Genomic DNA, 26,023 nt, shown 5'->3' with positions numbered 1-26,023 from the left:
TGAATTTTGGGAGCTGCTGCAGACACCAGACAGCAGATGAAAAAGTGAGTGGCCCGCCTGGCCGACCCTTGGTCACATGGTTCACTGACGCAGGTCTGTTTTTTTGAACCCTTTAGCATTTGACCCCCGGAGAGTTCATGGTGTAATATGCAGTGAGCTTTTCTTCCCATGGTAGTTTTGCTTTCAGACTATTCTCCACTGACATCGGCCAGCAGTTCGAACTGGTTACTAGATAAATACTAGAGAGGTTAGACATAGATGCATTTGTTTCAAAGACAAAGTGGTGACTGGCTGTACAAATAAGCTACTTACAGATTGACAGACATGTTGGGTAATTCTTGTTGTGCAAGGCCCGTCCATTATCAGTCAAGCCGAGGGCAGAGCTGATCATACATTGTCCATGTCAGGAAGTTTTTCAGGCTTTTCAGGAGCGGCGAATTTGACATGAAGCTGTACATTAAATTCTGTATTACTTCGTGTCAGGATTGTGAGGCTTTCTTTTGACCTTGGCTCACAGCTCGCTTATTTAACAGGCTTTCACTCAGCGTCATGCGTCACTCCTATTGTTTAATGTTAGTGTCTCATTTTTGTGTCAACCTGGCAACATCAGCCCACAATTGGCACTTTCCACTTTCTGTTTGCTCGAGACTGTACAATAGACAAATGACATCTCTTTTTAAAGCAGACCTCCGCGTCAGCTGCGGCTGAAAGGACGGACTCGCTGGGCTGACCCCGGTCTTCCCTGCAGATTTTTTAAAACCGGATAAACATGGCAACGGCTCACATGCGCCACATTTAGTTGCTGAATAAAGTTTAGAAGCTGTTGCAGCTTTGTTATCTTCAACACTTTATTGTTCACGAGGTTTGCAAGTTTCAAGAGACTGTGAGTCCTGTCATCATCTAAAAGCTTATGGTTCCCTGATTGGTCTGTCAGCGTCTTGTCAGGCTCAGTCAGCTCTTTACGGGATGTTTTTCAGCCTTAAATCTTATAGCAAAAACTGAGCTCAAGAGATATTTTCTGACATTGATATTTCACAAGCATGGATGTTTATAGAGCAGCAGGCTCTCCTTCTTCCTGTCCCGGAGTTACATATTTTTGCTGGTGTTAAACTGCTCGTGTGTGTTTTAGAAATGACTGCATACACACCGATGTGTTTACATAAAATACTCATGGCTGGCTTAGAGTATTGTTTTGACAGCATCTCTGCAAATAATTAAATAATGGTTTCTACAATTGACATTATTGAAGTATTTCATTGTACTTTAGTGCAACCAAGTACGGGAAATAAAGTTTATTTCAGTCGTGACCAGACAGTTGAGAAAAAAAATAATCGTGACTAAACATAGTCATGGTGCTCAGCAACTTGTAGCCAGAAGCATCATTGGCTGTGCACAGCGTGAGATCTCTGACGCATAAACGAGGAATAGAAATCTTTTTTAAGGTATTTCTGCTTTTAAGGTGGCATGCATTGGAGAATGGCTGACTGGGAAAATGGGGAAGAGACAATCGCGTGATGCTGTGGCCACAGGAGACCTATAACTGTAAATGTAAACAAGCAGGATGTGGATTTCGTTTTTTGGTCAGCAGCGTTGTCTGCCTGAGTCGTGGTTATTCTCGCAAGAAGGGAACAAAGATATTTTATCAGTTTGTTAACAAGTTGTTGTCAGTGGCTGCATATTTTGTTCAGCTGAGGTGGAGTCGAGACAGAAGCCTTATCAGCATGACACTTGGAGTGTGTGTGTGTTAGTGTGTGTGTGCGTTTGTGCGTGGGCACATGATTTTGATGCGTGCGCATATTCTGTGTTTACACATTGCATGGGTGTGTGTGTTTAAATGTGTTTGTGTGTGCATGCAAATATTTCCAGCATGGTCGGTATGCCAAGGATGCCCTTGTTGTAGGTGACAAAGCTGTCTCTCAAGAATTGGCTTGACTCCTGCTCGCTTCTGCTGCTTGTTTTACACTTGACTTCCATTATGGTTCCTCGTTGAATGAGCGAGTTTACAGCTCAGTTAGTTCGCCAGTTAACTTCGCAAACAGGGCAGTTAAACACACAAGAGGGGAATTATGGTTCGAACTAAGAGAAAGATAAATGAAGTGCTGGCAACAGAAATGTGATCAACAAAGGAGTGTCTTTTAAAAATCCTCATGCTTCTCATGCTACTACCTATTTGGTGGCTAGAAAGCCAGAGCAGGAGGCCTAGAGAATTCAAACACTAAAGTAAAATCTCTTTAACAAGGTTGATCCAGCTTCTTTTATCTCAGTTTTACTTCAGTTTTGCAGAATCGTGAATCGCTTGAGGTTCCAGTGACTCCTGTGGAAACTAGGGCCCGCTCCTGTTTTGTCACTCCTGCTATTTAGGCCATTGCCAAAAGTGTCAGAATCTTAAAGGTAGAATGAGAGGGATTTTCCGAAAAACAATATATTGACTCAAAAATAATCCTTATCATCCCGTATGACCCACTAGAAGTGTGTCACGGCGTCTGGATCTGCCTGTGTTTGCTTATTTTGCTGTGTTCTTTGGGCAATGAGGATGTAGGACCATCATGCATTTAAACCCCCACAATACGTTTATAATTTATAAACCCAAGGTAGAAAGAAATATTTCCTTGAATGAGGCGATCTGTCATGTTTTTTCTCTGAAAAGAAAAGAACGGACACCCTTCATAAATAGCTGGAAAAGTGTCTGGCTGCTTCCTCTAATAATAACTTAAATTGGTCCCAAATGTTCATGCTATGTTTAGAGAGTGACGCAGTCAGAATGCAAAACAGTATATTTTCTTATGTAAATGAAGCTGAATGCTGCCTCCTCCTCCTCGTGTGTGCGTGTGCTCTTTGGCCTGCGTGGGTTAATTGAGGCAGTGTTACATTAAAAGATGAATATAAATCCATTCGCTCTTGCCTGGGTGGTCAGCTGGAAAGGCTATTCGCAGCTTTGAAGCAGGTAAAGAAAAGTAAACGGTGTTTCTCCCCTTTCTCTCCTCTCTTTAGGAACGCACCCGGTCATTTGACAGCTTCAACATGAACACGCTGGAGAGCTCCCTGATCGACATCATGAGGGCTGAGCAGGACACCCTGAAAGGTGACGATGTCAGCTGTCAGTCAAGAACGTGAAACGCGAAGCAGTCGACTTGCAACGCTGCCGCTTTCATTTTACACTGTTGAAGTATTTGTGGAATGCGTGTGATGCACAGGTAGAAGTAATAGTCACTCCTTGCATACTTAAAGATATGACCTATTTCCCTGCGTAATTATTTATAAGATTATTACAGTTTTTCTCAGTCGCTTTGGTATACTTCTCGAATCACCCTCGACATTTGCAAAACAATCAGTGCAAAGCACCATGGATGACCTGCAAAAGGCAGTTATTTGCTCAAAATCCTTAGTTCATCCTTCAAAAGTAAATATCTGTGTCAATGAACATGTCAGTGCCATCAGAATGCCAAGTCCCTGTGTCAGTGTGTACGGATGAGACAGTCAAATTGCTTAGTCATGTTGTCAATATAACAGTGCACTCTGGAGGGATGTTCTGATGTAAACTATGGCTAAAGTTTTGATGACAATTATTGGAAATTGTGAGTTGCACCTTAGTGTATGTGGGAGATTGATTGCAAGAGACTGGACAAGACTCACATTTCGATTTGACTGTTTGTACTGTAATTTGTCGACGGACCATGTCATTGCGATACAGAAAGGAAAAGACAGCACTGCATAGCACAAAGAAAAAAACAGAAGTAGAAATGTGAACATAGGACAGTCTCCTTAGGGAAAGCTGTACATGCAGTGCTGTAGGAATTACAGTGCAGTCTTCCTATACCTCCAGATGTTCCACAAATTTCCCTTCATTAGAGAAGGTCAAGATTCACCTGGGAGCAATTTACCAATTCAGGACAGATTTAGAAAAAAGTCTAATGGAAATGAATAGAAATACGCTTGACATATGACAACTTGTTCAACCATTTTGCATGTAAAGACTTATGCGATGAACTAATGCCTAAACGTTGTGGGGGGTGAGACTAATATAATACACTTGGATCAACATGACATAAGCAGTTGATAATGTAGGAAAAGGCAGAGAATTGTACATAATCATTTGCATGGATGTACCAAAGCATTTAGAACTTGTTCAAAGAAATGAGAAACTGTTTTTTTGATGTGCATAAGTGACACAATGATGTGACGATTGAACAAGTAGTTTTGAGAATTTGAGAAATGTACCAAAGCGACTGAGAAAAACTGTAATACTCAGGGTGCACCTATTGTTTGGAGAGTGCACAATATTTATCCATAGTATGTGTGTTTGAAAATATAAATAGAAAAACTTATGGCAGCTCGTATACAAAATGAAATGAAATGTTAAGAGACCCTACTCTTTATGCGGTAAATATAGCGTGTGTGGCCTGATGGTATCTCGCTGGCCAAGCGTCCAGTGGGAGCGTCACACGTGAAGGTAGAGCTGTCACAGGAAGGTAGAGCTGATAGATGCTCACACACTCGCACTTATTCACAATTTAACGCCTCAGTTCTTAGCAGAGAAGTTTCACTTCCTCCTCAGGTCAGACAAGTAGACACCGTGTCTTCTTCGGGTGTTATGATGAACAATAATAAGAAAGGTTAGCCTGTGTAGCAGTCAGCTCACGCCGCTCTCCTCCTCCTTCTCTCTCCTCTTCCCACTTTGAATTAAAAACAAAAAGTTTTTCTTGTGTGTGTGTGTGTGTGTGTGAGCATAGTGCAGCGAGTATAACCTCTCTCTCATGCATTTTGAGAAGGAGTTGCAGAGAGAATGCAGGTCTGATGGGAGCTTAGGCTTTGTATTTAAGAGGGGATTTGTGAGAGAGATGGAAGGACTCCCACTGATCTGAACTGAAGTTGTTGGCCGTCGTTAGTTCCTAACGATCACAGCTGCAGAGCCTCCCATTTTGAAGGATGATGACAATGTTCGAAACATGTCCATGCAAATTCACGTTGTCTGCAGCGTGGAGTGGCTTTTTTTTGGACACGTTACCATTGAAAATTAAAAGGAAGCATTTGGCTTCTTAGCAATAAGAATATAAACTGATGCAGGCTATAGGTGCACTTGTCAAGAGGTATTAGTCTATTTCAGTTGTGGGTTAATATAACTGGGATATGCTGCATATGGACTCGGTTGTGCATTTTTACATGTATATACATTGAGTTGCCACTTCATTATGTGCAGCTAGCTAAAACGAATGCAGTCTAATACAATAGTCCTGCATTAAGTCCTCCCTTCCTGAAGTTTAGAACGTTCAGTTTAGCTTAAAACTGCTTTAGAGAGGCGCTGATTCAGCTTTATGCTCACTTTGGCGAATTTAGTTTATGGTGCTGTTTAGCTGTATTGTGTACATAATAAATATAAGTACATAAATTAGAACATCTAAGTAGTTTTAGTTGGTTAATAAACTGTGAGTGTATAATCCATACACATGTATCATGCGACTCAGTTAGCAGAAAAAGAGAATCTTCCTTTGGAAACTGGACTCTTCCTGACTTTAGTTATTGATTGATAGAGACCAGCCGATGTCTGTTATTGGCTGAATGGTGTTAGGAAACGCTGGTCAATGGTAACCCAGAAATGGGTTATTGAATAGAGCAGGCAGCTAGTGTTGTTTATTATAGCAGAGGGTGTGACTGACAGTAATTATAGATAGGGAGTGCTTAGCTAACAAAAAGGACTGTGGCCAATATTAGCTATTGGTCGAGGGGGAGTAGCTTGTAGGAGTTGTTCTGCTAGGGATCATTATTTGAAGCACATTTGAAAGGAAACACTGGCGCTTGATTGGCTACAGAGCAGAGTTTAAGTTGTCGGGCGCATTTCTCAGCATTTCATCACGCCATGAGGCTTACCTGCACAACCATCTTATTTTTTTAAAGTCATTGCAGCCTAAAGGGCCGAGTGCCTGAAATGAAGGAAAGCACTTTATGTTTCGAACATGTAAATGCAGAAAGTGCACATGCTGTTCGCAAAACACATGTAGAACACACACGCACATCAGCTTCACGGCCAGAATACAAGATGAGTGAAAACCGTGAGCTCCAGACACTTCACTATCACCTCGTGCTTATTTCAGCCTCACACCCACTGGGCTCGGCTACACCCAGCTGTGATCTAATGTTCTGCTGTCAAACCAAAGTAAATCCTCCCTCAATATTAAGAGAGGAAGACTGAAAGGTTACCTCATTAGCCACGTTTTGGTGTCTTAGCTCCAGCCTCGCCGGCGCAGATTCCTGCCACTGTTAGAGCCAAGAGCTTGGCACCAGAAACAAGAGTCGTCTTCTGAATTGAAAACCGCAAGCTTCTGCTTCATTACAAAACAAACCAGGTCGGGTTTTGAAATTATGATGAAATTAAATATAGTTTAGCAGAAGTAGTGTTGGCCCCAACTTCCTGTAATATTTGAAAATGAATTTCCATTTGTGTTACGGTTGTTTATCTTCGTCGAGCACAGTTCGACCTGTCTGCAGTGATTATATGTGATACTGCAAATGAATCTTTTCATTCTACGCTTTATCTAATATATCACAACATGTTAATCTTGCCTCCTCTCCTCTCATTTGACCTTATTTTTTCTGCTTTTCCTCAGCCATTCACTTCATGTTGGATTCACATTTGCTTTTATACAGTATTCCTTTCTTCCTTCCTACGTTCACATGATGCATCACACCATATCCCATCCTTTAGTCCTTATCCCTTTTTTTGTCTTGTAGCCCTTGGCCTCCTACAAGATATTATTCTATTTATTCCTTGTTTTCGTAATTATAGTTCGGCCTTGTATAACATTGTGCCAAGTGAAGCAGCGACTTTAGCAAGTCCTTTCCTTCTCCCTCACAGCGAAGCAAAAAGAAAAACATAATTACAGCGCATTTTCCTTGAGCGCTGACTCCTCTCTGGGCCAACTGTCTCTTGCTCCCTCCTGCTCTGTGTCACACACACACATACACATACACGCACACTCAAATACTGCATAATAAACACAGACAGCGTGCATGCACGGCTACATTTAGATACACATAATCAGAGGACAAATTTCTCATTCCAGCAGAACATATTGAACAAAGTGAGAGCGATGAAGCCAGGGAACAGGCGAGGCAAAATGTCTACTGTAGAAGTGGCTTTGAATCGCTTCCAGCATTGTCCCGACTGACAGAAAGGATCCCTCTGTTCAGCCACCACGCACACACAGCGCTGCCTTGTGTGTGCTCGTGCGTGCGTGCGCTTTAACTGTTACTGTGCTGTGCATGTCGGCGGCCAACATGCAAATAAGGTTCACAGAACGGCCACACACAACCCGGCAGACACACAGGGATGTGGTGTGACTACGTGCTTGCACACTTGCTCCTCAGAGACTATTAAAGGCTCTTAAAATCCAATATGACGGGTTTTACTCAGATGGACTTTGGGTGGCGCACCTATCGGCACATATATTACGAACCTAAATTACAGAGGGAGTTAAAATTCTGCCGTGCAGACTGGAGGAAGTGAGCTTCTCTGTGTAACCTGGTTTAGGTTGGTACCTCTGGTTTTATTTTAATTAAACTGAGCCTTTTACTGACGGTGAATTTGGATTTTGACGCAGATAATGTGATGAACGTGCTTGAATGTATAGAAATCTACAGTATAGTGTCGTACAGTGGATCACGAAGCCACGGGTGGTCCGTCCTGGTTTCTGCGGTTCTGTTTTATGCACCGCATCTGCTGAGCACTGTGAGGCTCAATAGGCGAGCTGTGGGGGAGGGGCCAGCAGATTTCCATGTGACCGAGGCATCGGAATGCACCAATCACAGGGCGGTCCGTACCCATATAACAATGGCTGTACTATTTCAGCTCTTTCATCTCATTATCCCTCTGCAGCCAGCGGGCCTTGCATAACTTTCAAGCTTGTTTGGCATCATAACATGTATTTGTGTGGGCGTGGGTGTGTGCGTGAAAGACAGGCCTGGCAAATGGCACAAAATGCATGATATGAGGCTCAGGGAAAGAGAGGGAGAGATGCTCACACAGGGAAATGGAGGTCGATGAGAGGAAGAGAGATAGTTGGTGGCCCACAGATGTAATCTTTAATGAGATTGATGTAGAAGCAACGCTCAGTGTGCTCGTATCTGTCGTAGCCGCAGCCTGTGTGTACACTGTTAGTAATGAACAGAATCATTTTTACTTCTGGACTAATCAGCCTTTTCAAAGCAAAGCCTTTCCCTTTTATTTACACGTCCTATATTGTGTGCAGTGTTGTTCAAATATTGCCCACCAGCAAAATTAATGTAACAGTAATCAAGAGCATTGTCATGATCTTAAAGAGACTGATGTAGTCACATAAGATAAGACTTTACTTATTCCATGCTGGGGAAATTAACCTTTAACACATTCAGCAATATGATAAATATCTTTGTTCTGTGTTTCCCTGTGCAGGTCGTCTGGGGTTCCCCCACCCAGGAGGGGACAACCCGCTGCCCCTCAATGGTACGTATGGCAAACCACCCAACATTACAAACAAGGGATTAAAATCAGAAGGCATTTGTGTGCAAAATGTAATAATTATTTTGTCAAGTTGAATGAAAAATTATCAGATATCCTTTAAAATATAATTTAATTAAATGTCAATCGGATTGTTTTTAGTTCCTCTACTAAAAACATGCTCCCTCTGGTAAATCATGCCCGTTTCTGCCCGGCTGAGCTGACATATATTAAGTACGATTCACCAAACTGCAGTGACTTTTGTGACTCTCAGTGTTCTTTGTTAAATCTCTATGTAAGTGATACTAAATACTGCAGGTGGCGACTGTTCAGTCGCGTGGGATAACCTCCATCGTTTGTGTCTGGTGACTTTGAAGCTTCGCGTCCTCCTCGCTTGCCAGGGATTGGCTCCAACCAAAACCTTCTGTGTCCCTCATCGGTGCCCCTCTGCTTTGTTAAATGTCAACGTGAAATAAAAACTGCCATTTCCACGCTCGCTCTCTTAACAGTAGTTTTAGCCAACGAGCATTTCTGTTCATGACCTTTCGCCCGGCCTCGAATAAGTAGATGGACGCCGAAGGGAATTAAAGAGCGTGAGTGGACAGAGCAAAGATGTGGTGGCTTTTCAAAGCAGGAAATAGATAGATGGATGGACTGAGGAGAGATACATAGGAGATAGAAAAACAGTCGTAGGATGCATGTTAGCTTAACGCCTAGTGACAAAAATGCTTCTTGTCCTGTAAATAATGTCTCTGTTGCTGAGTAGATTTGATTTTTGGTGTTTATTTTTCAGGCATTTGTTTGATCGTTACAGTGGAAAAATGGAGAGTAAATAATGGGAAGATGACATACAACAGAAGAGAAAGGTCATTTTGTTCCTAGCTACTGTAGTGTTCTCACATGGTGTTCATGCGCAGAAGACAAGAATGCTGTTAAACTCTATATAAATAACTCTGCCTCTCTCCGATGCTAAATGAGAATCTGGCATGTCCCTCTGACATGCTGCACTTTCCACATCAGCACTTTGATATTTAGCTACCTCTCCTTTGCCCCACGACCCTCTTATTCCCTCTATCATTGTGTAAGTGTGTTGCTGTGGCTTTTGCCGTCTGGTCTTGAGGCCAGGATGTGAAAACGGGAGAGGGCCAGCAGTTTCTTCACGAGAGCGCTGGGTCACATGGTGAGATCACATGGTCACGAGCTGTCATCAAGCCCTGAGACAGATGGTGCCAGCGGATAGGCAGGATTCAGAGGTTGCACACCAGCTCTCTCTCTCTCTCTCTCTGTCTCTCTCTCTCTCTGTCTCTCTCTCTCTCTCTGCACATTCCTTATTCTGCTGATCTCTCTCACTCACTGTCATTTTCTCTCACCCCCACACAGCTTTTTATCAGCTTGTTTCTCTCTTCCGTCTCTTCCAATCTATTTTTCTCTCTCTGTCACACATCTTTTTATAGCACTCTGCTCTCTTTCAATCTGCTTTCCTGTTTCTCTCTCTCTCTCTCTCTCTCTCTCTCTCTCTCTTTGACCTTCCCCCCAGAGTTAATGTCCATCTGGGTTGGAAAGTCCACTGAGGGAGCAGAGGATTATTGCTCGTGCGTTCTGGCCACTTCTTCATCCTCTCCCTGTTCTTACAGATGGGTCGATGCTTCCATCTCTCCAGTGTCCACATTTTAATTTGTTTCACTTCAGCTCTGTGCAAAAACACACAATTTCCCAGTGAGCGTTACTATTAAATAGAATGAGTGAAAAGAGCATCATCTTATGTACTCATGTGACAGTGAACTGCATTGTGGGCTAATAGACCCATTAGATGAGTTATAGACGTGTTATAAGGCAGAAGAAGGATTTGGATTTCTGCGGCATGAATTATACAAAAAGAAAGTAATGAGTGCATTGCTCATTCGGGTAATTTTCCATTCACAAAATCTATTCGGTGGTGCAGACGTTTGTAAGACCATCTTCATAATTTTTCAACTGAATTATTGAAAATGTGAAACATCACTCTTTAAATTACTCTGAGATTGAATGCTGTCTAGTTGTAGAAAATGCGGTGGTGGGTAACATTTCTGCCTTTGCCACGGTCACATGGCGAGCATGCAGCGGCTACCTGGAAAACACAGGCGACAGAAGCAGTTTGCTGAGCACCTGTGCATGTTAAGAGTGGCAGCCACCCTCTCTCCCTCTCCCTGGTGCCACTACTGCCCTTCTTGTCCGGAGGGCTGCTTTCATGTTTACATTGGAAACAATGGAGGTTGCAACGGTAACTGCTCGCTGTCATGGATGCGTTTTGTTTAAAAAGTCTAAAGCATGACTGTAGCAGAACAAATCACACATTGGGAAATGGCTGACCAGATCCAGAAGCACGAAATGGTAGCTTAAAGAACGACTGGTTATAGTGACATACTGGATGAATTTCAGCCTTGTTTCTGTCAGTAAAGCATTTGACTCATATCTTGGTTTATTGACTGACGCAGTGGGTTTACTAGACTGTCAGACTACTTCCACACTATCCCTGAATAACTATGGCATGCCTCAAGGTTCAGTCCTTGGACCGTTTCTTTTTTCACCTGCCTTTTATATGATTGGGGTCATAATTAAAAGGCAGGACATCTCCGCCCACTGTTACGCATGAACCAAAATGGATAAGTTACACAAATGTTCAGCCAGTGTACACAGACCTTTAAAATATAGACTTTCCATTTTAAATAAAAAAATAAATTGTGCTTAACGTGTGTTGATTAAGTAGTATGGTCATAGGTCTGTAGGCTGATTATGATTCACAACATATTAATAAAATCGAGGGCCTGCAGGAAGACAATGGAACGTCTCTCTTTTGTCGTGGACCACCTTGCGCTGTTATCAGTACAGTGAATTATGCATCTCTTATAATCACCCTCTTCTTTGATTTGTCCTTATTCCACATGCAGCCAGGAATTATAGCAGGAGACGAGGTAAAAAATAATCGTGGATATATTGTCTCATTTTTCCAGTTTAAGTCCAACTCTGTAGGTCTGAGTATTTTGACTGATTTTGCGATGTTAAGTCGTGCTGTTATGACTTTATTGGTGATGGGATGTTAGTTGTTCAATGATTGCTCATTAGCAACGCTGCGCTTTATATCCGTCCAGTGACATGTTTGTCTGCATGATCGTTTAAGTGTCGAGCCTTGCCGTGAGCTTGTGACGTGATCTTATGCATCTCTCATCCTTTGGTGTGTGTTTCTTTCGTTATGCTTGACTCCGCTTGCTTTTTCTCATTTTCACGCACATTTTGCCAGATTGTTGTCAGACAGTCATTGCTAGTGTCACATTTAGGGGGAAGTTGATGAGGCAGAGAGGCACACAAAGCATGCAGTTGTGTGTGATTTACACACACTACAGTAGCGCAGACACATGGCTCGGCACATGGCCGGACACACACTCATACGTACAGGCACACTCACTCACACACAGCACATACTGTAAGCTCAGGCTAACTCCCTTGCATAAATCTTTATAAAGCAGCTCAGGGTAGGTTGTATGGGAGCAGGAATAGGCTAGCGAGGGCTTAACCTCTCCAGCACTCACATGCACACATGCACACACGCACGCACACACACTTCACTGTGAAACTGTTTAGACTTGCTCATAGAGGACTACCGTGTGTGTTTGAGAGAACCTGCATGTGTGTCCGGTCCTCCTTAGACTTTACATTTGCTGCGTGTGTGTCTGCGTGTGTGAGTGAGTTTGTCCATTTTGTTACTTTTTGTTTTTGCACTCAGTTCAGTTTTTTCGCAGTATCTCCATACGACACGGCTGAAATGTACTCATAACCACTTGTCTTTCTTGATACTTGTTTCTCCTTCAGTAATTTTAATGAGACCGTTATACTATCATCTTTAGTTTGTGATCCTCTTCTAATGCTTGTGTGCTTTATGTTACCCTTCAGTCCTACTGGGTGTTTTTTCCATCAGACAGCATTACTTTCATAATAGTAGTCTGAGATTTTGAACATATTTACACATTGTTAAGGGGTCTAGGAATGCCTGCAACATTTTGTTGGGTATTAAAGCCACACAGCGCTCCAACACGTAGATATATATTTGAATGTATCCTTAATAATGTGGTTTACCTTCTACTGATATGCCTAAAAGATGCTCTAAGTGTTGTCAGATGAAGAAAACAATGAAAGGCAAGAGGATTACTTCTTACAGTGAAATAAGATAAAAGTGCTAATGTACAGTTGTTATTACCATCCTCATGCTTCTCCTCTGGAAATGAACCTCTCCTTGCCCTTCTTCTCTCCCTCAGGCCACTCCTCTCTCTTCCCCATGGAGGATGGTTTCCCCGATGATGAGCGCGGCGATCAGGGTCTCGCAGGCCTGGGCTCTCCACACTGCTTTCCACATCAGAACGGAGAACGCGTCGAACGCTACTCACGCAAGGTCTTTGTGGGAGGACTGCCTCCAGACATAGATGAAGGTAAAGCAGTCGCAAAAGGATTTCATTACTGGGCCATTTCAGTCATTCTTGGTTAGAGCTGAAGCTTAAAAGATGTAGGGAAAGTTTGACTGTAAGATACCAAAATTACATGTGCAACGCAAGCCTGCAGACTGCCAATGAATATGCATCCTGTCTGCTTTATTTCAGATGAGATTACAGCCAGTTTCCGGCGTTTTGGACACCTGTTTGTGGACTGGCCTCACAAAGCAGAAAGCAAATCGTATTTCCCCCCCAAAGGTGTGTTAAAATCACGGCTTCCTCATTCTGTGCTGTATTGTCCCGTAATTATTTACTGTTTTATTGCCACGAAAGATTCAGTTATTGCATCAGAATCTCTGTTTCTCTGCGTGAGAAAATGTCAGATGTGTTTTTGGAAGCGATTCTGCAGCACAGCATTGTGTGTTAGCCTTTTATCGGTGTACGACCACGATTAATGTGTGTGCAACTGTGCAGTCTGGTTTTGTCTTCAGACTTTTATGTGAAGCATTTTGTAACCGTGTCTGGACTGTTGGCCTGTTTCTCTCCTGTTTGCAAAAGCTTACGCCCTCCTGCTGTGATTTCAGAATGTCGTGATCAGACGGAGTCACAGTAATCACTGGACTCAATTCCAACATGACTCTTTGTCAATACTTTGCGTCCCCAGCGGCATGAATAACTCTGCTGTATTTTGTGTAGGCTATGCCTTCCTGCTGTTCCAGGATGAGAGCTCAGTGCAGGCTTTGATCGATGCCTGCATTGAGGAGGACGGCAAACTGTACCTCTGTGTGTCCAGCCCCACCATCAAAGACAAGCCGGTCAGTGGGAACACACAACAAACACACCCATCTGCTCACATCTCTTGCTGTGTCCACTGAACTCTGTGAAACTTGTGCCGATGACTTTTACTTGACTTTACAGGCAGCTTATATTAAACTGTGCACTTTGCACTTCATTCCTAGAGCTGAAGCCTGTTGGTTTTGTGTGTGACAGGTCCAGATCCGCCCGTGGAACCTGAATGACAGCGATTTTGTGATGGATGGATCTCAGCCTCTGGACCCGAGGAAAACCATCTTTGTTGGGGGTGTCCCTCGTCCGCTCCGTGCAGGTAAGATAAGGCTCTTTTCCCAGCAGGGGAAATTAACAACAAATGGGTTTTGACAATGGCAACACTTAGAGGCTGTGTCCACCAAAGTGTTTTTTCCTGAGTGGATTTTTGGAATTGTTTGCAATGGGAGTGCCGCCTATTTACACAATGACATACATGCCAGCAGTGTGTTGAAGCATTGAGTGCTGTCGTTTTCTTCTGGTCGCAGAGAGTTGAAAGATGCTGAACTTCGACAGACAACAATGGAGGACAAGTTAATACAATTTAAAAATATTGGACGAACAAATCGTTTGCTGAGATGTTATCTCATCCACAAAATCTCAGAAACCCACATAGACCAACGGATCTGTCCTCCCTCCCTCTCTGCATGCTTCAGTCTTCCCTTCATCCAAACAACACAAACTATTTGCAAAATTAGGTACTTGCAGCGTGTTACTTGCACATATATTCGGTATCATAGGTGTGCCTCCAGCTGGGCGTTTTCAAAAGGGCTCCTTTGGTTTGGTGGACACAGCACCTTACGTTTGAAGTATATACTGGACATGGGGGTCGAATCTTGTTTTTGTGTTCCTTGTCATCTTTTCAGTGTCTCTCCGCATTATCACCTTTTGCATATGTGCATACTGAAAATCACAAACAAGCACCGCTAAGTACCCATCCCTCACTCCTTGTGCTTGAGTTCTCCCCAATCTTTGATGTGCCAGCTTTGAGCAGAATTCTCCTTTCTGTAAGACACTGCAATGTGATCAGCTTGTGTTCATGATAAACATCGAACTTGCTGGAGGGTAGAGCTAAAAGAAGTCACTGTGCTGGTGAAATCGGCTTTGACCTACACTGCTCCTATCAGGAAGCTCTCTCTGTGGCACGCTGTGCTGTGCGGAATAATAAATTCCTTTTCATCCTGATAGCGGTGTTACGCGGTGCTGTGCGTTCATGTTTTCTGCACCACTGGTAGCTGTGTTTTATGACTTGTGCGCTCTAGTTGTGGTAATGACCAAGGTCATCAGACCCTGCCGTGCATTAAATATTTTATGACCCTGTGCAATATTTGGGTCTAAATTAACATGTATTACATCTACATATTAAGGAACTGCTGTTTGACTTTTTTAATCTTCTAAGAAGTAAGATTGCCTCCCCCAGTTTGCGCATGTGAACTACTATTAAGAACACTACACTGCATACATTTACACCACAGACTGTAAATAAACTTTTATTGCTTTATCGCAACCATTTTAGCAGCTGACACTACTCTCACATTCGCCCCAGCAAACTCTGCAGAACTTAAATCCATCTGTGTTGACGGCTTTAAGCTCGAAGATCAACAACCCTCATCAACTTGGTGTGTTTGTGTGCACTGGCTACATGGCCATGAGGTCATGTATTAAGCCTGCGTGTGTGCATGTAATCGTCAGATTTGCCAGAGTGTTTGTTATTGTGTTCGTGTCTTTTGCTTCCATGCATCAAACTTGTTTACGTGAATATGTTGTTCAGCTAGTTCTGTGTGTCTTGCAGTGGAGCTGGCCATGATCATGGATCGCCTGTATGGTGGGGTTTGCTACGCTGGCATCGACACAGACCCTGAGCTGAAGTACCCCAAGGGAGCGGGGCGGGTCGCCTTCTCTAATCAGCAGAGCTACATTGCTGCTATCAGTGCTCGCTTTGTACAGCTGCAGCATGGAGAAATCGATAAACGGGTGGGTGGAAAGCAAAGAGAGCTCAGTGTTTTTCGGCCTCCCCTTTCGGTCCCCTTCTTTCTTCATTTGTCTCCCCCACATCTCACTTCCTGTTCCGTTTCTCTCAAACTCTCCTCGCCTTTGTTCCATTTCTGAGCTGTGCTAAAAGAGATGGCCTTCCTAGATTTTTTTTTTTAAAGAGTGAAAAATGCAGCACTTCATACAAAATTTGTTTGGCTGTTAGTCGAGAATGTGCAGAAGGGAAGCACTTTTTACAGATTTGTTCTTTCATGATAGGAGATCAGTAGTGATACTTGTCCCGAGGGGGAGGTTTTCTCACAAACTCAGATTGGATTCAACCAAAATGGAAGCATGGAACAGCATCAAGAACGCTTGTTAGATTTAGATGAAATCCAACAGAAACAACTTCAAATAATTTAATGTCACTTCCTTCTAATTTATATTTATTCAGCCTTTGTTTCTACAGCACAGGGTAGGTTGGATGAGAGCACAGGCTTATTTATAGCAATGCCCTGTTAACAGTTACAGTGAGAAGTAAAATAACAGGAACAAGCAAACAAACAAGTGATAAAGTGCAGATTCAATTAAAGCCGTTCCAGGCAGGGGGAGGAAGGTTATTGAGCACAGTGCTGAAGTTACCGAGAGGTTCAAGGGTTTTAGTGTCATGGCTGTTTTGGTCAACGGCGGCTATCAGTGACTTAGCCGCTGTTGCCAGCAGCCAAATGCCTGTAATCGACTCTTATATTGTTCACATCCGCACAACAGAGGTGAGCGGACATGATGAGAATAGCAGAAATCCAGCAGAAATATCCAGTGAAGAGACAATATCATAATATAAAATGCTGGAATAATAGCGCACTGCTTTTCCATTTGCATAATTGGTGTGCAAATTTTGTAGATGGGGCGCTTTAGTGACAATCACTGGCTAATAGCACAGTCCCTCATCACCGAGCAGTTGGAAAACGGTGAACGGTGAACAGTGCGATCTGAAAATGACTTCATGTTCTAAGCGCTCGTCCTTGTTTCACTACTCCCTAAGATATTTAAAGACATTTTTTATTGCCTGTGACCGCTTCACAATAAAAGCCACCTTGTGTTCTGCTGAAATTTCTCAGCAGTAGGAAATGTTTGTGGACAGTGAGACTGATATCAGTGAGCTAAGATTAAAAGCAGTGACGGTAAGCTGCATTGCAGGCACGCATCATTTCCTGTCAACCCCTCATTTGTAGGGAGGCAGTTTGAATCCTGGGTGGGAATGGCAGACACCGCCACTAACAATGAAAGCTGCTATTTAGAGATGTGATTACAGAAGGTAAACTGGCAACTATAAATGGTATCAAACAAAGATTTTATTGAAATTTAAAGGATCATAACTTTAAAGAACAATACCAGTCGGCTGCTTGTTATTTTTTCAAAGAAGTTTTCAGATTAATTTTCTACCTCGCAGGAAGCTATCTGTTTCATTTCCTCCAAGTTTGCTGAAAAAACGCCTGGCAAATTGAAAGGAAATAATGTTGCTCAATTGAAATGACTCCCTCTGATTGCAGGTGGAAGTGAAGCCATACGTGCTGGATGACCAGCTGTGCGATGAGTGCCAGGGAACTCGCTGCGGCGGGAAGTTTGCACCGTTCTTTTGCGCCAACGTCACCTGTCTGCAGTACTACTGCGAGTACTGCTGGGCGGCCATCCACTCGCGCGCCGGACGAGAGTTTCACAAACCCCTGGTGAAGGAGGGAGGCGACCGACCCCGTCACATCTCCTTCCGCTGGAACTGAGCGGACGCCGGAGAGGGAGAGGCAACAGGGGAGCAGGAGGGCAGGTAGTGCAGGAGTCGCAAATCATTGTACAAATAAATGCACTTTTCTGTTGCTGGTTCCTTTTTGCTCTAATTTCACTGAACCTTTCTCTCATTTTTTTTTTTTAAGTTAATATATATCTATATTTTGAAGATAGAAAAGAAAAACTGGAATTATATCCAAATATGTCCAGCAAGGAAAAAAGATGTGTAACATAATTTTATTTATGCGTTTGATTTTTTTGAAATATTTTTGAGTTCTCAAGAAATACATATATTGGGAAGTTTGAGGTGTGCTATGGTACTCTGCTATTCAATTGGCATATTATTCCAAACAGTCTACCCGATTCTGATGTTTATGCGAGACGCCCCAAAACAAATCCACTTCATTTGGCATTTGATTGACTTCTTTTGTAGCAGAGCTGTTGCTTTTTGTTTTGTATCGAGTCTCCAGAGCAAACGATTTCTCATTGGCTATTTGTTTCTGAGAGGTGTGATTAAGTTTTCTATTGATACAAGAGGCTCCAGAGCAAATGTGAATTGAAAAGGTGTTGCTAAAGAAGAGTGCACTTATTTCCAATTTAAAGAGTGCAGATCCAGTATGAGACCCTTAGTAGTTAACCAAAGCTGAATCTTAATTAACGCGGAAGCACAGAGAGGGCCCACTGCAGAGCGAAATGGATTCTTTTCCCTCCCAGATCATAATGTTTGAACCTCTCTTTTTATGATTTCCAAGATCATACGAATATTTTGATGTTACTTGAAAGCCACAACAAAATTTTAGCAACACATATTTGGGTTTTGATCTCCATTTTGACATGCAAAAACTAATACCTCAAACTCAGCTGCTAATGTGCCGAATACAGTTAAAAAAAAAAAGAGAGAGAAAGAAAGAAAGCAAACGTTATCGCTGGTGTTCTCCTTTCCTTAGAACTATAATCAAAGGGAAGTGATGCAACAGGCAGAGTGTGATGTGACTGGCACAGTTTTGTACTCACTTGCTTCATCACCTCCTTATTTTTGTAATCAAACCCAGGGTCGTGCTATGGGTGGAGTAGAGCATCGTACAGTATACAGCGTATTAGGGGAATGTATGGCGTAGGGAGGCTACAGGAGAGACAGACAGGCTTACTGGTAAAGAGATAAGTCCAGCCCCACTCCCCCTCCTCTTGTCTGCCTGCGGCCTCTGCTGCTAAGCTAGCAGCTATCAAAGCATAGGGCCTCATTCATGGATCAAAACCCGCTTTCTGTGTCCGCACACGGTCGGGGCTTGGATCCAGATCTTTCAGGACTGAGGCCGCCTTTTTATTGCAGTTTTTACGGGGCGACCACCAAACGGGGAAATGCCTGTCTTTGTTCGATTATTATTTTTTTTTCCTAATGCATTTGTGCAATTCTCCCAAGTCTTTAATGAAAAAGTTCTACGTTGCATCCAAGAGTCAGCTGCATTTAACGAAAGAAGCAATTAAAGTTTATCTGATTTCCGAATCGTCAGCACACATTTGAGTCATGGAGGGATCTGCTCTTTGGGCGAGCCCTTCTATCCTTTCTCCTGCCAAGCTAATCCAACTCAGCATCCAGTGTTTTTGAAGCATAAATGAAGATAGTCTCTGCAGTGTGCTCTACTACTGCACACATGTTACCCACATGCAGTTTGCTCTTGATAACAGTCGGTTGTACCCAGTGGCGTTTGGGAACCAAAGATGGCTGTGCAGTAGTGGGTCATACTGTAGCTCATCTCTTGTTTAGGTTTTAATTCTTATTTTCTGTTTTTCATATATTTTTTTTAAAAAGCTGTCACTTCTACCCAGTTTTGCTTAACTGTCAAGCCCAGCAAACCAAAGATTGGCCTTGAACATAATATATTTATACATATATATATATATATATATTTGACAGTGCGGTCAAAACCCATTAGAACACCAGTGGAAAAAAAAACAACAGGGCTTGCAGACACATACTCACACACAAACACACACACACACACACACACAAACAAGGCCTCACACTCTCCATAGCTCAAAATGGAGGTGCACGCTGGTAGGCACTAGTTCTTTTTAGGTCTGCGTGTTTGGGAAAATTCAACATTAAGTGCACATTCACACAGCGAAAGTAAAACCAATCCTCACATTTGTTTGTCGTTCGAAGTCACTCAGTGGCGACCTACTAGCCGAGCATTTAAACATGTCAGGGAGTTAGTACAGAAACTTGATTATACACACTAGTGAGAAACGTATCCTCATATCGGCGTGGTGTCGTTGCACCAGTTTTGCACCCTGGACGTTAGTTTTGTGGGTGCGGTGGGTGAGCATTTTAGAAGTTAAAACACTTTGTGAAGAATTTGCTGTTAAACGAGATGAAAAAAAAAAGATTATTTTATACATGGCCTGCTGATTTTTGGTACAGTGTTTTCTAGCTAAATTATTTTGTCATGCACATATAAACATTTATTATGCACTACTTTTCTAAATATTTTTTCTTTTTCCAACAGTCATTTTAGGCACATTTTTCACAAATGGGGAAACTCCTTTTTGCAATACCTCAATTTTTCACATTGTGAAAGGTAGCTTTTGTACTTTTGTTACTGAGAGATCTGCATATATGGAAATGTTCATTTTGAGAAAAAAGTTGAGTGATTTCAATATATATTATTTTCAATTATGCTTTTTATACATTTCAGTGCTGAGGAAACTTTACAACTAAGTGCGCACTTGTGTTGATGCGACTTCACATCTGCAGAGGAGAGACCAAAGTGTATTGCTCTCTTGGTCTTAGCTTTTCGTACACTAGATGTTTCCAGTCAATCTGGTCAATAACAGCATGGCGAGAATTAAAAAAAAACAAAAAAACCCACAAAAAAAAACAAGCTGTAATTTGAAATTGATGTTAATGTCTCTAAACATGGCTATACTAGTTGGAAAATGGTAACTTCTGTCTTGGTTTCCTCTCCATAGATGGAGTATAACTTATTATAAGGAGAATGCAAAATTTGGTTCACGCTTAACGCTGAATCTCGTATCACAAGAATGGATGTTTGGTGTTTAGATATTTTAATATTTGAAAAAAAAAAAAGTATATATATATTCTTGAACTTGCCAACTAGCACCTATTGTAATCCTTAGCATGCATGACAAAAAAAAGAGAAAATGACAAGTACATGAATTAGCTATTAAAATTAATTGTTGTGGTGTGCACCAAATGTTTCTCAACTATTAAGTTGTTAAGGACACCCCAAACCCACTCTCACCTCACCTCACCCCCCCCCCCTTCCCCACGTGTTGATCTCCTCGCTTCCCCATCGCAGACCTCTGCAGGATGCACATGACAGAGAGATAAGACGAGAAACAAAGCAGAACTTTAAATCGATTTGGCAGTGCAGGACTTTGAGCATCCTTATAGAACACTGTTTAAAAGACTTGAGAACTCATCCCCGCCGTCTGTCGAGGTGATCTTATATAGACCTATCTGGAGGAAGGGGAGCTTAAAGACTTGAATGTGGTAAATGTTGCAAGTTAACTTCAAGTTGTTATGTGCAATACTTCTTTTGAACCTTTTTCCAGATAAAGACTCTTTGCAATGTAATTCTTTAATGCCATTTTTAATTGCAGACATTTAATTAAAGAAGATGTTAATATGTTTTTCACAGTCATTTTCTACTGTTATTGTAATCCTTTTCATGCTGGTGTTTGTAAAAAAGAAAAGAAATCAAACTATTTGTACTAATATAAATAATTGAAGTTATTTTTAAAACATTAAAGGTTTTGTGCTCATTTGCTTATTTTGTTTATTTTAAGCTACTGTGATTGATTGCATTGTAATTATTAGGTCAACAATGTATTTAGCTGTTTATTGGTATATTTTTAATTGGAATGTATAATTGATTTTTATAATTTTGATCAGATTTTTGTTATATTTTTGAGGTGAAGCTTTTAATATGTTAAAGTGTCTAGTTTTTACTAATTGCTATATTGTGCTCCACAATATATGGTTCACATTTTCTGAAGGAAAATAAATATTTAAATATTTGTCTGTTAATGATGTTACTTAATGGCAAGATTTCAATAGTTTTTAACTGTGTATGGGAAGGTTGTTGTATTTATTAATAGCATTTTTTTACTTAAGATATCACCTTAATTTTTATTGTCATTTCACTTTATAAGTTCCTATTTTTGTATTTTCCTTTCTAATTAAGTTATGTAATACGGATATGTCCATATTTCTAGGAGTTGGTCTGTAGAAGTGCTAGTGAAACGAAAAAGAAAAATCTAATGTTATTTAATTGTTTGCAGCCAACTATTTATAACAGTATGCATAATTTTTAAATATTTGTAATGTGAAATGTTGAATGAAATAAATCTTAACTGTGATGAAAATATGTGCCCGGTGTGCTTATTTACGCTCAGTCTTGGACATTTAAAGCTGTTACGAGTCAAAGCTCTTCTCCATTCACACATGCGAGCTTGGCTTGACTTGGTTTGAGTCTGGCAGGGATTTGCATCTCGAACATTGAATGCTTATAGCTTTAAAAAGCAGAGACGGGATGATTGAAACTGTCTGCTATGTCTGTCGCTGACTCGTCCCTGACAAAGTCTGTCTGACGTCACCGCAACTTGCTTGGAGGCGGTTGGGCGTGCTTTGACCCGACTCTGGAGACGGTCCATATTGGGTGTGGCTTGGCACAACCGGTTGCGTTTAAACTGGTAATGGAAACGCAAATCAATGCGGCATGGTTTGACTGGGCGCGGTCAAAAGTGCCAATGGAAAAGCCCTCATAGTCTTACTAACTGCTCACTGACTTTCTGCTGTAATCACAGTTTGGCTGCATTGTGTATTGTAATGTGCACGAACATGAACATTCAGCTCTGACTGCACATCAGACAAACCCTCCACATGTTCATAGCTGTCATCCTCCGAAGTTGAGATGTCAAATATTTGACCTTAGAAATCAAAACTACTGCAGATTACCTTTAGAACCGCCAACAATAACTCCTGGCACTGGTGCAGGTGTTTGGTAATTCATTGAAGATCAACGTCCTAACCACACCCTGGAGTGAACTTCTCTATCACTGCAGCAGTTTGAGAAGTTAAACCACTGACAGTCAGGAAAAAGTCAGTAGATGCAAAGATGCTCTTCAACAATAAATCCACTGAGTTAGTAACTGTCCAGACACTCGATTATACAACCAGTTAATTCTGGTCCAGTTCAGCAGACACTATTTGCCTTTTTACAGAGAAAATGGTAGAAAAATAACGCACCACTGCCTGCACACTTTGGGGTGGAATGACTCTTTAATGGACTTAAATGAAATCTTAGATCAGGGGTCTAAAGCTAGAGGGTGAGTCATATGCTGTGCAGATTGTAAAGCCCCTTGAGGCAAATATGTGACTTGTGGTATTGGGCTGTATAAATAAAAGCTGCTTTGGTGGGATACCAGTATGTTCTGAAAGCCTGGGTCAGATGTGTCATCTGTTTTAATTGGTTTGGCTGAGCTTATAGCTAATACGCCTCAGATATTATTGACCTGAGCGTTCATCCTTCCCAGCTTTCCCACCTTTTCAGGTCATATTTGTTGTGTTAAACGAGAGTGTGTGTTGTCCACTGATTGGGGTAAAGCACTTGAAGGACTTCTGCACAGCTACTCATGATAAAACCCTCAATTTAAGGCTCATGCGCAAATCACACATTCACTTTGTGGATCCATGAAAACATGACATGCTGTCTACCGGTCAAAGAGGGAGTGCTGACTGGGTCATGTGTTGTTTCCTCAGATTCCTGGAAAAACTGAGCAAACTGACCAGCAGCTCAGTAACACCACCCAATGGTTACATCTTGCACTGTTAAGTGTGATGATGACTCACTGAGACCAAAGTCAACATGCTGGCAAATACATATTTCATTAAGCAGCAGAGCTCTTTGAATGTACAGAACCATGTTCTTTCAAAACTGATGATCATTTGCTGAAGTAAGATGTTGCTGCTATATAAAATGCAGGCTATATGACACAGCTTTGAGATGGTAATAAAGTACAGTAGAAAACGACCTTTCCAGGTGCATGCAAATGTTTTTGATGTCCAGGAGGGCAGTCAGAAGGGGTGATGGTTCAGGCACAGGGAAGATAAGATGGAAGCATGGTAAGCAGGTCCACCAAGGCAAGTAAGCAGGGGTTGTAAGAGCTTTGAATGAGTTTATTCAGAGCCTTATCCTTCACGTATTTCACAGAGCTTATGTTAAACAGCTGAAGGATCTAATCCGACTGGAAGAGACATCTGGTGAGCATAGGGGCCTCTTGAAGAGTGCACCTTGACACTGTGCAGAAACACCATTCAATTTGTTTCAGGCACCATGCTGAAGGATCATGGTGACCGAGTCGTCTGCGTCAGGGGACATAAGCTACCTGAAGAAATTATTCATGCTTCTATTATCATTTCATTTCAATTTCCTTTTGCAACATATCTTTTGAATTAGCTTTTTTTGGGTAATGCTGCATTTACTTATTGTTTTTTTATATATATTATTTGAGCTTATCTCATTTGCTTTTATGGATGATTAATTTGTCAGATCCTTTTAATTTCCTAATAATTACTTCAGAGAAACAACTTAACCATAGTAAACCTATATTTTAAGTGCTTTCACACGCCGACAGTCGGATAATTGATGTATTTTTATTTTATTTTTTTTACTCGCGCCACTTCCCTCAAATCTAACTGCGTGTTATTCGTTGAACCACTAGATGGAGCTGTAGGACCAAAAGAATCAATTTGACCCACACATTGTTTGTGCTGCTTTCAAGTACCGTAGAAAAAGTCTAATCTGTATTCCCAGGATTGTTTTTCCCTTCAAATTTACAGCTGGAAAAGTGTGAACATTATGCTGAGATGTGACATTCAGGAAGCGCAGATGATTGATTTTGAATCATTAACCTGATCGTTTGGGGATAAAATAATTGAATGTTTTTTTTTTTTGTTTTTTTTTTTCAAGATTCGTGCTGAAATTTGCTATCAAGTATTAAAAAATGCCCTCGCAGCGGGGCCTAAACTGTGGAAAAAAATCATTTACCTTCACCTTAAGTATTATTCAGCTGGATAATGCTTCCACCCTCTCAGCTCGGATATCGAGTTTACAAGCAGCCATGAAAGGCAGCATTAATTCAGCTTCCACTTTGGCCAAACAAACGAGACTCCCAAAAGGAAAGAAAAAAAAAATCCCCCTAGTGGCAGCTCCAGCGGCTGAGTGTAGCAGAGCGGTGAAGGAGAGGCTGTGTTTGGATTAGGGGGTTGGGCTGCCTGCTGGTTGGAAACCTGCCGCCAGACATCCAGTTTTTCTCCGGCGGTGCAGCGTTGCTTTCCCGCAGCATCAGCAGCAGCGACACCGCAGCGCAGCCTCCAGCCTCACCTGCTCCTCATCTGCGCTTCCCTCCGCCTCTGTCCACACAAACCCTGCCGCAGCACAGAGGAAGCGGACGGACAAGGACGACCAGCTGTAAGTTACTGCTTTTACTGCTTTTCTTGGGGCTTACATGTGTTGTTTTCTTGTGATGGAGAAAAGGGATGACGCTTTTGGCCGCTGTTTTTTTTTTTTTTTTCATTGCTTTCCTGAACCCGAATGCAAACAAGATGAGCTTTCTTTTGAGTGTTTTACTAATCATTGACTAATTGATCACATGCGAATTAAATTCTCATATCTCTCAACAAAAAGTCGTTATAGAACATTTATTCCTATGTATTGTGTACTTAAAGGCTACAATCAAGTCAAAATCTCATCAATATTTAATCTCCTGTCACACTGGAATCCTCATCAAACAATCTGGCAGGTTTCATTGATCTGAAACGCTGTAAGGTAAAACCATCCTTTTTTCAACACCTCCTCTATTCAGGAGCAGTCTTCAGGGAAATAAGGGAATATATAAGGGCGGTGAAAGATGGTGAAACTAGGGAGTAATCTTCAAGACAAAGGGGCCAAACCTGTGAGCGTGGAGGACGGCTTTCAGAATGTGCCCCTCATCACTCCGCTGGATGTTGGCAGCCTCCAGAGCCAAGCACCTGACAAGGTGAGAGACTGCAGCCCGAGAGTGTGTGTCCGTGTGTGTGCGGAGGACAGAGTTTTCCTGCTTGTTTGGGTGTCTGTCTGCTTTTCCCAATCTCCTTCTGTTTCTGTTAACTCAGTGCTGTTGACCTACGTTGTCCTCAGACCCTCTTGTCTGAATAAACCTCCCAACACACACATTTACACACACACACACACACACACACACACACACACACACACACACACACACACACACACACACACACACACACATCTGTGCCCTTTCATTCATTCGCACGTTCAGTCCTCTCAGCTGTCTCCCAGCCATGTCCTTTGTTTTCCAGCTGAGATTAGGATACAGATTTGGTGCCAGACAGACTGTCATTTATCATCTCGACATCCCATAGTAACCGAACCGCCGCTCGTTAATCCAGTTACCATGGTGGCAGTGCAACATGGAGAGCTGATTGGTG

General features: G+C 42.0%; 2 protein-coding genes across 3 annotated transcripts in view; both read left to right on the top strand.

Moving 5' to 3' along the window:
• The window catches only part of LOC139344264 (cytoplasmic polyadenylation element-binding protein 4-like), a 28,398-nt gene extending 9,989 nt beyond the window's left edge, over window positions 1–18,409 (top strand). Inside the window, exons 3-11 of one of the 2 annotated variants that reach the window (XM_070982244.1) lie at window positions 2,992–3,082; window positions 8,426–8,476; window positions 11,398–11,421; window positions 12,760–12,930; window positions 13,099–13,188; window positions 13,627–13,745; window positions 13,921–14,035; window positions 15,548–15,729; window positions 17,277–18,409. In XM_070982244.1, coding sequence (XP_070838345.1) covers window positions 2,992–3,082; window positions 8,426–8,476; window positions 11,398–11,421; window positions 12,760–12,930; window positions 13,099–13,188; window positions 13,627–13,745; window positions 13,921–14,035; window positions 15,548–15,729; window positions 17,277–17,504 — 1,071 coding nt within the window. In that variant the 3' untranslated portion in view covers window positions 17,505–18,409. The remainder of the gene's footprint in view (window positions 1–2,991; window positions 3,083–8,425; window positions 8,477–11,397; window positions 11,422–12,759; window positions 12,931–13,098; window positions 13,189–13,626; window positions 13,746–13,920; window positions 14,036–15,547; window positions 15,730–17,276) is intronic. The other variant, XM_070982245.1, reaches the window with a different exon arrangement.
• A 6,222-nt stretch (window positions 18,410–24,631) lies between these two features.
• The window catches only part of nsg2 (neuronal vesicle trafficking associated 2), a 39,022-nt gene continuing 37,630 nt past the window's right edge, over window positions 24,632–26,023 (top strand). Inside the window, exons 1-2 of the mRNA XM_070983370.1 lie at window positions 24,632–25,004; window positions 25,399–25,572. Coding sequence (XP_070839471.1) covers window positions 25,444–25,572 — 129 coding nt within the window. The 5' untranslated portion in view covers window positions 24,632–25,004; window positions 25,399–25,443. The remainder of the gene's footprint in view (window positions 25,005–25,398; window positions 25,573–26,023) is intronic.

This window comes from Chaetodon trifascialis, chromosome 16, assembly GCF_039877785.1.
Source record: "Chaetodon trifascialis isolate fChaTrf1 chromosome 16, fChaTrf1.hap1, whole genome shotgun sequence".
Lineage (NCBI taxonomy): Eukaryota > Metazoa > Chordata > Actinopteri > Chaetodontiformes > Chaetodontidae > Chaetodon > Chaetodon trifascialis.
The sequence above is the reverse complement of the archived record's forward strand: the minus strand, read 5'-3'. Positions and strand labels throughout refer to the sequence as shown.